Below are 13,048 nucleotides of genomic sequence, written 5' to 3' on the forward strand. Positions count from 1 at the left end.
TAATATATTGTTTTTAAACTGACAGGTGGAAAAAGTGCCATTCTCACTGCCCTTATAGTTGCCCTGGGTGGAAAAGCACAGACCACAAACAGAGGATCCTCCCTGAAATGTTTTGTGAAAGAAGGAGAAAGGTAACTTTCTCACCCGGTCATCAGTACTAAATCAGTACTAACCCTAAATCTCTCAGAAGCACTAATAGGGCTTTCACACCGCCAAGGAATCGCGTTCGCGAACCACGTCTGGAACCGGCAGGTGTGTTCCGACCAAAAATAAATTGGTTCGGGGGCCTGAAAAGTTGGTTCGCAGCGGGAACCAGAAAATAGTGGTTCTCAAGCGGGAACCAAAACGTAGAACAGTCACGTCGTCACTCGTCAGTGGGTGTGTCATATTCTAGGCTGCAAAGACCAGCAAGAAGGAAGGAGACAAAATGTAATTTAATCTAATCATTAGTGATCAAAATAATTATAAAAAGTTTCCTCATTCGCACACGCGCGAACGCACATTTCGTAAGCCATTTCTATTCCAGTAATGGAGAGGTTAGTAAGAGAACGCATGGAGAAAGTGTCTTGTTTTGTTTAATAGAAAATAGTGTTTATTTCAGATACTGTAGTGTAGTGGAAGATATTATCCTCATTTTCCGTGAAGTAGCTGCCATCAAGTTGTGACATTTTTGTTTATCCCGCCCCTTCATCACCCATCGTTGATGACGCGGATAGTTCTGGTTACACTGGTATGAACGCAGGCTGGTTCGCCAGACAGCACCAAGGTTCGGAGGTTTCAGAACGCAAACGGGAACGGTTCCTTGCCGGTGTGAAAGCCCTATCAGAGGGGCTGGCTAATCTCTGAAGCCTTCTTCCTCCACGAAGCTGAGAGGCAATATATCTTGGCTTATCATTGAGGCATTGAGCTTTTGCCTGTTCGGTTCTGGTGGGCGTCACAGCGGTGCTTTGAATTGGCAAAATATCTGATGCGACATTGCTGCTGCTTGTCCCCCACTGGGAGTGTTTCTTTGTGCTTGAAGAGCGTATGATTTCTTATGGAGCGTGCACTGATAGAAGAGCTTGATATCACTTAATTTGCATTGCACATGGAATTCATCAGTTTGGTGAAAATACTTCCAAACTTTCTGCGTTTCAGCATATCATTTAAAACCTTCTAATAAGCCTGTCCATGATAAGGAACCTAATGTATCATGATGTCATGTAGATGAACTATCCTTTTAAACATTCACCCATAACTGGCAACTGTCCGAGTTGAATCACTGCCTTGGGTGTTTTCAGTCATACAGTAGGTCACCTGAGCTGCAATGGTGTTGCGTAACATCATATCCACACCATCACACTTGCTAAGAAAAGCGTGCCTCTTTGGGGTGCCATGTTTATAATGCACGATCATATTGAAAATGCCTTAGTCAGCATCAGAAGCTCTATTAGTCCCATGGTCTGGCATTTAGGGTCGCCGTCAATTTGTAACCACCAAAAAAGGCTTGATGTCACAAAATAACAACACCTTTTTTACATAGTGTCCTTGAAATAGGGCATCTTAATTGTGAAAAAAAATAAATAAAAGCTTACCCTGTTTTGTCATCTTCTCTTTTTCCAGCTCTGCCGATGTTTCCATCACACTGCGGAACAGGGGGAAAGACGCCCACAAACCCGAGTTGTTTGGCTCGGCCATCATTGTGGACCTCAAGATAACCCGCGAGGGTCTGAGGACTTACAAAATCAAAAATAAAAGTGGTAAATGTCCCAAAAATGTAGGGATACGCCTCTTCAGTCTGTGCATCTTTCATTCAAGCACGCATTTGAAGTCACTGGATATATGCTTGTAACTTCAGTGTGAATCTTTCCTTTAAATCAATGCACCAAGCTTGTGAGTAGCACAGGGTTAATTTGGGATAGTGTGGCCCGGGGTGGTCCAGTGGTCTAGCACCACGGCCTACAGTGCACACATTATGTCCATGTCGGCATGGGTTTGAATCCGGCCTGTGCACTGCTGGCATACCCTCTCCTTACTTTCCTGTGTATCTTCACTATCTCTATCCAATAAAAATGACATATCAGAGTGCGATTGCCCCACTCAGAAAAAATATAACCATTCATTTGGGATAGTAATGCATTCCACACGTTCATTTACTGAAAATCAGATGTAACTTTTACACTGGGTTCTGACTTGCAGGTCAGGTGGTCTCCACGAAAAAGGAGGAGCTCATGAACATTCTGGATACCTTCAACATCCAGGTACTGTATGACTTGCTCATCACCTGCTACCTTCCTATTATAATGTGTTGAAATTATTTGATGACGCTGTATCACTGACACTGGAGTCGATGAGTATTTATTTTACACGTTACAAATATTTTTGTTGTTGTTCTTTTTCTTTTCCCATAAGGTGGACAATCCTATAACTATCTTAACTCAAGAGATGAGCAAGCATTTTCTGCATTCCAAAGGTGAAGGGGACAAGTACAAGGTATGACCCAAAGCCCTCAGTAATAGTAATACCACTGACATGTTAAGATATCCAATGCAAATGTTATAGCAGTGTGAAATGCAAATGTTTTGTTACGGGTAGAAGACTTCCTAGGTTTTTTACCACTGGATTTCAAGAGTTTGAAATGAGAACAGAGGCGTATTCCATCAACGTCGCTAAAGGAAAATCCAGGCTTATTTTTGAGTCTTGCAAGCTTTTCAAAATAAGCCTGGATTTAAAAAGAAATCTTGCGAGATGTACCAAAATAAGCCTGGATTTTCCTTTAGCAATAGAAAACTGCCGTTACATAGTTAGGGTGGAATCTGGTGTGGGAATCTATTTCTTATCAACGAAGAGAGTACTGACAAATGACTGCAAACTTCTAAAAGCTTTATTTTAATGCTGCAGCAGGGAGCACAGTTAAGTCGCACTAGGTAAGCACGCCCCAAGTGTCCCCATGAGCATCAGTGGCATGCCCCCTTATACAATTAGTTTTGCATGTACACTATTAATGTTACAACAGGATATACAAAACGGGTCAGATGATCCCCAAGATGCTGAAGCTACAAGACTCTTCATATCAGCAGTTATGATGTCAGCAGTTATGATATTAGGCTGAGGGGTAACATCAACACTCTTGAACAATCTCCAAATAAGGACACTGCGCATCTCAAGGACATGTGTTTTGCACACAACCCTTCCATTCAGCATGCTTCCGCATACAATGGGGAATTACAGCAGTAGAACAGTTCAGTGCAAATACAGTACAGGTCACAGTAATTTAAGTTAACCCTTCCTGTGGTGACTTGATTTGTGTAAATCTTGCATTGATGTCAATGGGAAGTATGCGTGATGATCCAACTTAAGCGTGTGGATCTCTAGTTAGAGTCCCACTCTTGGTGATCTGATTGTGTTTTTGTCCCTAGTTCTTTATGAAAGTCACACAGCTGGAACAGATGAAGGAGGATTACCACTACGTCACGATGACTAAGAATGTCACCGTGATCACAATAGCAAAACAAGAGGAGGTAGGCATTGTCTTGACTTGATTTATGATCGACTGTGTGTGTGTGTGTGTGTGTACGCTTATGTCTTTCCGCATCTCACACAGTCACCAATCCTTTCTCTCTCGTACATCTATTCATCAAAAATCAGCTTTGAATCTAAGCCACCTATTGGTCCTGATCAAATCAATGTTTCTTAACAAAAACACATTTGTGCCTGAGAGCTATTAACTGTGTTGACATTCCGTGTTGTCTGTGTGCTCCTGTGCTTCAGAACTTGGACGACCTCAGAAAGACGTATTTGGAAAAACAGGATAGGTACAAAAGCCTGGCGTCGCTGGAAGACTTGCACACTAAACTGAACGAGCTGAAGAACCAAATGGCCTGGGCTCTGGTGAGATCATAGACCTTCAATAGAAATATAGAGATAACTGAACAACTTAAACTCTAGTCCCACAATTTCAGATGGTGTTAGACTGGCTAATAAGCAACTACATCCCTATGATACTAACAATACTAAGAATAACATTTTATTTTCTGGTACCGAGACGATTTGCCAGAGAGAGAGAGAGAAATCTAGTAGTACACTATGCAAAATATGAGTGTCCAGTTCAGGGTTTCCGTTAGAAAAATTTGCCGTCGGACATCGTGTCCGGGAAGAATTCGATTTACCGGACAAACGTGATATATTCCGGTCATCATATTAAAATATAATAAAAATTTTTTTTTGCAAAATCATCTTTTTTTTCTCCAAATCTAATATAGCTGTTTGTCGCGGTGATTACTGTTGTGTAGCGGCCTATATATGCCATTTAATGTCTATTTCTCATCCGATACGATTAGATGCGAGCTATATAATAATATAACATGATTTGACGCATGCGCGCTATGCCATGCGTCAAATCCAGCGCTGAACGGGTCCAGCGCTGAACGGGCGCCTCACTGGGAACTGAACAGACAGCATCGATCAATGAACGGACTCCACATTACGTTAACTGAAGTTTGTTAAATTGTTTGGGATTAATGTGAGTTCTCTATTTTCTCTTTCCAGTTTTACCCTTTTTTTTAAATCAATAAAACAACGTCATTTCTATAACCAGGTCTCGCTGTTTGGGAAGGCATTTCGTTTAGCTCGGGAGTATGACAATGGGGAGAACATAACTGTTTATTGAGAAACAATTGATAGGCAGTCTGGGATACGTATATAAAGAAATACCACAATGTCTAGATGTATAACATTTTATTGAACAGTAACAGTGCAAGCATGTAGGCTTCTGGCGTGACACGGCTAGCCTAATTTCCGTTCATATGCCTTTTATCAGATAAAATAAAATAGAATAAAACTCTTTGAAAATAAATAGGCTTTAAATTAACTTGCAATGCGTATGTATAGGCTAATTTCCGTTCGATGTTACAGCCTAGGCCTATCGCCTATGCCTTTTCTCAGATAGATAGGGGATAGCCTTAAATAAAATAGCCTAGAGTAAAAACTCTGAAAATAACAATGGCTGCTCATATAATTCAGCTAGTACTTATTAGGCCTACGTCGCTTTTTGGCAGCATTGAAGCGTGCAGCTGCGGACTTGAAATCAAAGCTGCAAAGTGTCTCTCCGCAACTTGCAATGCGCATTAGCCGTGTGACCTTGCCCTCCCCAAGGCGACTTCGGTCCGCAGTTTTAATTCGGTTCTGCAGAGAGAATCCTCTCTCTGCAGGCACACTGGAGACGGGAATCAAGCAGGCTATCTTGGCCAGTGTGGCCCACTCTGGGTAAATTTCGCTGAAGTCTCGGATGAGGACTTCGCAGGCTGTTGAGAAACGCAAGCCCCCATAACCACGAAGCGCTGTCATGACACCGATGGCATCTCGTTGCACGTTTGTGGCATCGATGACCGGGGCTGTGGCTGGTGCTGAGTCATCATCGCTGGTCATTTCTTGGCCAAAATGACCAATGATGGTCTGGATGGCCGGTTTAGCATATTCTTCAAGCGCTGAGGGGACGGAATGAGTGATAATGAATCAGTGATGGCCTATTTTTTTTTATGACAAAATGACATCAACAGCCAGATTAACTGAAAAGTAGGAAGGTTTAAATGTTATCCTGTTGTTTTCATCATTGTTGTTATTATAGCCTAATAATTATTATTGTTATTATGATGATGATAATTATTATTAGCCTATGATGGGCGGCGGCCATAGTCTACATTTCGCAATTTAGACAAGCATTTTAGGTTATTCAAAAAGGATAGGCCTAAGAATTATACTATGCATTTTGCAACCAACTTAATTAAACAGGCTAGCTTCTACTTACCATCCTGCGTCTGTGGATATTGGGAGGGGTTCAGAAGGATGTCGAAGCTGTTCAGTACATCTAGGGAATCTTCGGGGAATCGCTCGTGTAGTGCATCTACTAGATGCTGGATGTAGCGTGCTCGGGCATTTTTAAACGCCTGAACGGACCGGTCACCTACATGTGTCACTCTGACATCATTGTACAGGCCGTCTTGGCAGTCCGCCTGGAACTTCACTTCTTCTGGGCCTGGGGCATCTCGTAGCTGTGTTAGTGCCGCTTCAGAGTCAGACTTCTCCTCAGGCTCAGACTCATTGTTGCTTGGCTTCATGAAATAATTCCTAAGCTTACTTTGTTTTGCCATCTTTCCATTAATGTAATCGCTCGCTATGGTGCACTTTGAGCTGCAACGTTTGCGTATTACTATGGTGGACGGGTTGGCAGGGTTGCCAGATAGGCATGGGTTACCGCCGAATGGGCTACTGTGTTTAAGCGGTAATAGACTGGTTAAGCTGTAATCCCATCTGGCATCAATCCCATGTGGCACCTGTGCGCTGTTTCGCATAGGCCGGCCTACACATTAGGAGTCATCATCATGCCGGTGTCAAATCATATCATAATAAAAGAAATACATAGCCTATATATTCGTCTTTTTTAAAATAGAAGGAATCAGAATTTTAGCGAATTGTATTCAAAGGGAATTATTTTCACCGGACAATATGTCCGGACAAGAATATGTCCGGACAATATGTCCGACGACTTTTCAATTTGTCGGACTTCAAAAAAAATTACCGGACAAAGTCCGGCAATTACCGGTTAACGGAAACCCAGGTCCAGTTCCTACTTAACAATAGAACAGCCATGGGTGGGTGAGTAAAATAAATGTTATATCTTTGCACTCGATAAAACAATTTTTATGTAGGAGGCAGGCTAATTTACAAGCCGGCCAACTAGGGGTCGTTGTATGTAAATAGCAGCTTCCCGTTGTAAAGACTATGGTCATTTGACCCCAGAGGCGGTTCTTATAGTAGGTAAAAAAGGCACGGCTGTCCTAGTGTTCAGTGATTTCTTACTGACACCACTTGTGTCCCTCTGTGCCAGGTGACAGAGATGGAGAAGGAGGTGACGCCCCTGAAGGACAGGATTGAATCAGAGGAGAAGTCCACTGCCAAATACGATCAAAAAGTGGACGAATGGAAGGTAAGGTCGACCTCTTATTTACAGGCCAAAACCCTAAGACGAGTTATGGCTCCAAACCTGTGGTCCTACATTTCAACTTGGTCTGGCATTTTGATTAACCTTCCAGTTCAATATTCAAAACCTACAGTTATTGGTAGTATTTTCCATTATTTAGACCAAAAGTGATGGGTTGCCCTGTTGGTTTATGTTTTCTCATTGCCATTTTTCCCTCCACTGATTGTAATCGCTGGTGCTCTTGTTCACCTCAATTCCTGTCCAGGCCAAGGTGGTGGAGGCGGAGAGGAAGTACAAAGAGGTCCAAGACCAGCTGGAGTCCATCACTGTGAGGGTGCAGGAGTTGAAGCCCCAGCTGACTGAGCTGAAGAACGAGGCCCAGAAGAGCAGCAAGCTCTCCAACATCGCTGGGGTGAGCTTTAAACCACAACATAGAGCAACCACAACAACAACAACCAAAACAACAACAACACAGAGCAACAACAACAACCACATAGAGCAACCACAACAACAGCACAGAGCAACAACAACAACAACAACCACATAGAGCAACCACAACAACAGCACAGAGCAACAACAACAACAACAACCAAAACAACAACAACAACAACACAGAGCAACAACAACAACAACAACCACATAGAGCAACCACAACAACAGCACAGAGCAACAACAACAACAACAACAACCAAAACAACAACAACAACAACACAGAGCAACAACAACAACAACAACCACATAGAGCAACAACAACAACAGCACAGAGCAACAACAACAACAACAACAACACAGCAACAACAACTGCCGTAACAAGACCAGAGCACAGAACGACCACAAGGGCTATGATAGCTGAGATGACCAGGGGGGTATTCCATGAACGCTGATAAAGGAAAATCCAGGCTTGTTTTGATAATTCCCGATAATTTCACTCGGAGTTCCGTTCCCTGAATGTGGCTGAAAGAAATTGCTATTGAGTTACCATGGCAATTTATGCCTCAGAACTAACCTGATGTGTGTTAAAAATGTCTTACAGGCGGAAACAAAATCCCGAAAGACAGTTCCGTTAAGAGACTTTTTGGAAACATTATGTCTGACCTTTTTAGATAGATTGATAGTTTGATAGATAGATAGATAGATAGAGAAAAAAGCTATACATAGATAGGTATCTGTATCAGCTTGCATCAAAAATAGCAGAGCGGGGTGTCTGGCACAGGGGTTAAGGCAGCTAGCATTCAGAAGGTTGCTGGTTCGATCCTTGCCTCTGGAGAGAGTGGTTGACTTTAATTTAATGTGTGGGGGCATTTAACATTTGGGGGTGCATTTAACAGAATCCTTCATGCAAATCGATTTACAATAAATACATCTGTCTAAGTAAGTGAATCATCTATCCATCAGTAATCATAAGAAATAATTATCTATGCCAAATTCAGGGGCCAGCTACAATGCTAGAAGAACATCATTACTAGTCAGAAAGGCTTCAAACACCATTGTAGTTATGTCAGGGGGATTTGAACCCCCATCTTAAAAGAACACTATGATCTGACGGCAGCAGTTAATACCACTCAATGTCACTCAATGCCATCCTGATGATCTGATCCTGCATAGCATGCTGCTAATGATAGTGATAATAGTGAATGTTCATTTATGAAAAAAATCAAATAAAACAATTAGTAGGGGCTAGTAGTACGTACGTATTTAATCGGTCAGCAATTTTTTTGCCAAGCCATTTCCCTCGCCTCGTTAATTGTGGCAATATTGCCCTTTTTTACTTCTTAATCTTCGTCTTCATAAAGCTCCATAAGTAGAGTGCTGAGCTGTCATTTTCCAGTCATAGTATCTTCTTTTCGTCAATCGTCTGTTCTGGGCTGCTTATTACTACTAAAGCCAGCATTTCCAAACCAGAACTGAGTTACCATTGACGAGACAAGCCGGAACTGGATTATTGGAACGAGTTGAGTCTTAAATCACAATCGAGATTAGCTTGAACCAGGCTTTTTCAACGAATCGCTGATGTAGTTATCAACGTACGTGGAATACCCCCTAGGGCTATGATCGTTGAGATGAGAGCACTGTAATATGCGTAACCATAACCCAAGCTGTAACTAGCCATTAGGATCCATCCGTAGCTTATGACGATACTACAAATCCCTTGAACTACAACCTTAAGAACTACAATAGATTAAACAAGACCTTTGGGGGTTTCTATCAACACACAGGAGTTGGCCCTCTCTTGTTCGCTTGATCGTCTTAGTTGTTGTGACTCTTTCCCAGACCAGTGTGCACAGATCCAAGACCAACCTAAGAGACCTGGAGAAGGACAAGGATCAGCTCTCCAGGAGAATTGATGAGCTCAAATTGAGGTAGCACTTCCACCCCCCCGTTCTCCTTTACCTTTCACACATTCTTCCTTTAACTGATACCACTTTCTTTCAGACTGATTACAAGTATAAGTCTTACTTTTGGGTATTTGCCAATACCAAATACTGTTACCGAGTACTTAATAATACCATTACAGTTCTAACAATGACTTTGAAAACATATATTAATATATAATTATAACTATAATATTTTAGCTGGTAATAGACAAGCTAGTCTGACTGTCAGAATGAATCTATTGTCTATTGTCAAATCACTTCATAAAATAAAGTAAACAGGCTGTTGATGTACTTTTTCACAATGTGAAACAGCTTCAGTAATACCATTATTGTGCCGTAATACCATTGTTAATGCTCAAACTTTGTGGCCGTTTCTATGCTAGTAACAGAGTAGCTTGTAGTAAGAAAATGTGTTTAGAAAGTGTTTTCCTATTTTTCTTCATACAAAATAGTGTATATTTATTTCAGACACTCTAGTGCAGTGGTCTTCAACCGGGGGTCCGTGACCCCTAGGGGGTCCGCAGAGGTACTGCAGGGGGTCCGCCAATTTTTGTCATAATAATTGACATTTTTCACCAAAATAATCAGTGAGAATTAAAAAATATAACAAATGATATTGAGTAAAGTACAAGCATTAATAGGCAATAATAAGCTACTTTTGACAAACTATTTACAAAATAAATGATGCCCATGATTCTAGAGTCTCACATAACGTCAGCTGAAAAAAAAAAAAAAACATTGTTCGTATTATGGTTTCCAAATTAATCTTAATTCATATATATTATGTTTTGTGAATGTTTACCCTGCTGTACTAGGAATTTGCGGGAGAGTAATTTGGCATAACACCGTAAAGTGGTATCAGGGGGGATGTATCGGTAGTTTTACAAATACGAGTTTTACGAATATGAGTACTGGTATCGGTATCGGTGCATCCCTACCTTTCACACATTTTCTTATAATCATTCTTCTTGCTTTCAAAGTTTCTTTCATTTAATGTCATGGCATGGGAGGGGAGGGGAATGACTCTGTGACCACTTGGAATTTATCTTTCCAATTTCTCTTTTCTGTCTCCCTGTCACCCACCCCCAGTATCAGCCAGGCTTCGGGTGCAGAGACCCAGGTGCGTGCTGAGCGGATGGAGCGGCTACAGACGGAGCTGGACGCTCTCAACTTCCAGGACTCCACCTTGGAACAGCAGATAGACCAGTTTCTGCGGGCTGTGGCCCGCGCCAAGGAGGAGCAAACCCGCATGTTGTGAGTACCGTATTTTCCGCACTATAAGGCGCACCGGATTATAAGGCGCACCTTCAATGAATGGCCTATTTTAGAACTGTTTTCATATACAGGGCGCACCGGATTATAAGGCGCATAGAATAGAAGATACTGCAGTCAAACGTTTGACTGGGGTTGCGTTACGCCCAAGCTCCACCTACTGCGTTGCGTCACCTCTCCATCGGTGTTGTGTCAACTTCCCGTTGTCCAAGCTCCACCTGAGCGTTGTCACCGTCAACGTTCTACCTGCTCCACTGTCAAAAATATATATTTTTCCACCTCAAGTATCAGCCGTTCGTCATCCATTTTTGCAACAAGCGTCAAGGACCTGCGGTGATTCACAGCTGACTCGCGTGAATAGCAATTCGCAATAGCTGCGACCACGAGATATAGAGTAGTTAGCTACAAGCATTTTCAATCTGGTATTATCTCTATTAGTGGATTAACCGCTGTGGTGATTTAACAGCTGATAAAAATACATCAAGTAGACTACAAACAGAGCAAAACAAGAAAACAACACCAGAAAAAACCAATAGGTTATACAATTATAACCAACAACCAATATGTGACAGCTCCTGGTGAAATGTGCAACGTAATTTTTCAGTTTTTACACATGCTTAAACTACAGATTGTAAGCTTTCAAATGATGTGTCATACATTCAAATCAGAGAAAGATTGAACACGACAGGCGTATTTGAATGTTGGTTCACCTCAAACACTGAATGGGAGAAAAGGGACTCTGAACGCAGCCACAGCTACGAACGCTGCTAACAAAACACATCGCTACGAAGGTCTCAACTGTATTTTAATAACATGACAACATACTGGGAGAACATCGACATGCTAAAAACACATAACTACAAATAACTAGATGATCACACAGTTCTTGCTTTTGAACACGTCCTAAAACGAGAGTATGTTTACAAGTCAACCCTCCCTTACCGGTAGCCTGCGGCAAACGAGAATAATGAATCCAATACACAAATTATAAGTGTTTAGTGATCGTTAAACTGTTGTTTATTATATCGAGTGGGTACTTTAAAACTTCAAGTTGAAAGCACCAAGAAGAAGAAGGACCGCCTCGAAATTCATCGATGTTCATGTCCCGTGCTAGCGCTGTTGCCTTCATTCGAATAGTGACTGTAGAGACGCTTCTACTTGCGGCTCTCTGTTCAACAACCCACTGTTGGAGTTTGTCCTCTGACTGTCCTCTAACTGTCCTCTAACTGTGGCCATCTCGCTTTGTTCCCTCGGAAACTCTGTTTAGTCTTCTTTACTTGGGGTCTTTATACACACACAAGTGGTGTGGGACTGTGAGTAAGCACAGTACCGGTGTTTACTGATTACCGTAATGCTGCAAGCGGTGCGGCTTTGTAGTTTACCAGTCGTACTGAAACATTTTGACAGAGCGCCTTGAGCGCCGTGTACAACCAGTATGGATCAACCAATGAACCAATTGATCCATATATAAGGCGCTCCGGGTTATAAGGCGCACTGTCGTTTTTTTTGAAAATTAAAGGCTTTTAAGTGCGCCTTATAGTGCGGAAAATACGGTATACCTCACGACGTGGTCCTCTGTGGCTCAGTTGGTAGAGCATGGTGTTAACAACGCTTAGGTTGGGGGTAGGGATGTCCCGATCCGATCCACGGCATTAAAGACGACATGAGTATTTGACTGTTGGTGCACCTCAAGAATGAGAATGTGACAGGAGAAGAGTGACTGATCAAACCACAACAACAAACGCTGCGGCTAACAGCTAGCGGCTAACAGTGATACATAGCTACGAAAGTCTAACTGCGTTTTTATAACATCACAACATGCTGAGAGAACATCGACCCGCTAAAAACACACAACTACAATAATGGACCTATCGCTAAGCCACACCCCCTTTGAAAACTCAGACAAACAAACAACGCCTCACTGACAGTGACTGACTGACCGACCGCGACTGAATGACATTCACTGACTTACAATGGTGGGAGTTGGCACATTTCTGATTGTCTGAAGTAATAGACATGTTTTTTAAAGATGACAAGAATATTTAGTCTAGAAGCTTTTCACCATCAGATATTTGCAAGTTGTTTGTCCGAGTTTTCTGCCTGTTTTGACTTTTGCTGTGATATGATTGGACAATTTCTATTTTGGGGCGTGGCTTAGCGATAGGTCTATTAGATGAACACACTGTCCTTGCTTTTGCGCTCCACTATATTCGGCAACACCTGGACAATCGAAACACCTACGCCAGAGTCCTGTTTGTGGATTATAGTTCAGCCTTCAATACCAACATTCCTGACCTCCTCCACAATAAACTGGCCCAGCTGAATAGCCACCCCTCCATCTGACTTCCTCACCAACAGAAGACAGTATGTCAGGATGGGCCCTCACCTGTCTCAGCACCGCACAGTTAACACCGGTGCTCCTCAGGACTGTGTGCTCTCCCCC

General features: G+C 42.2%; 1 protein-coding gene across 1 annotated transcript in view; it reads left to right on the plus strand.

Moving 5' to 3' along the window:
• LOC308152096 (structural maintenance of chromosomes protein 6-like) overlaps positions 1-13,048 on the plus strand; it is a gene marked incomplete at both ends in the record, with an annotated part of 30,086 nt that overhangs the window by 717 nt on the left and 16,321 nt on the right. Inside the window, 10 exons of the mRNA XM_080525006.1 lie at positions 26-131; positions 1,603-1,739; positions 2,179-2,240; positions 2,392-2,472; positions 3,399-3,500; positions 3,751-3,870; positions 6,866-6,964; positions 7,224-7,370; positions 9,230-9,318; positions 10,423-10,587. Coding sequence (XP_080381132.1) covers positions 26-131; positions 1,603-1,739; positions 2,179-2,240; positions 2,392-2,472; positions 3,399-3,500; positions 3,751-3,870; positions 6,866-6,964; positions 7,224-7,370; positions 9,230-9,318; positions 10,423-10,587 — 1,108 coding nt within the window. The remainder of the gene's footprint in view (positions 1-25; positions 132-1,602; positions 1,740-2,178; positions 2,241-2,391; positions 2,473-3,398; positions 3,501-3,750; positions 3,871-6,865; positions 6,965-7,223; positions 7,371-9,229; positions 9,319-10,422; positions 10,588-13,048) is intronic.

Source organism: Nansenia antarctica (genome assembly GCF_963989245.1).
Source record: "Nansenia antarctica genome assembly, chromosome: 1".
NCBI classification, from domain to species: domain Eukaryota; kingdom Metazoa; phylum Chordata; class Actinopteri; order Argentiniformes; family Microstomatidae; genus Nansenia; species Nansenia antarctica.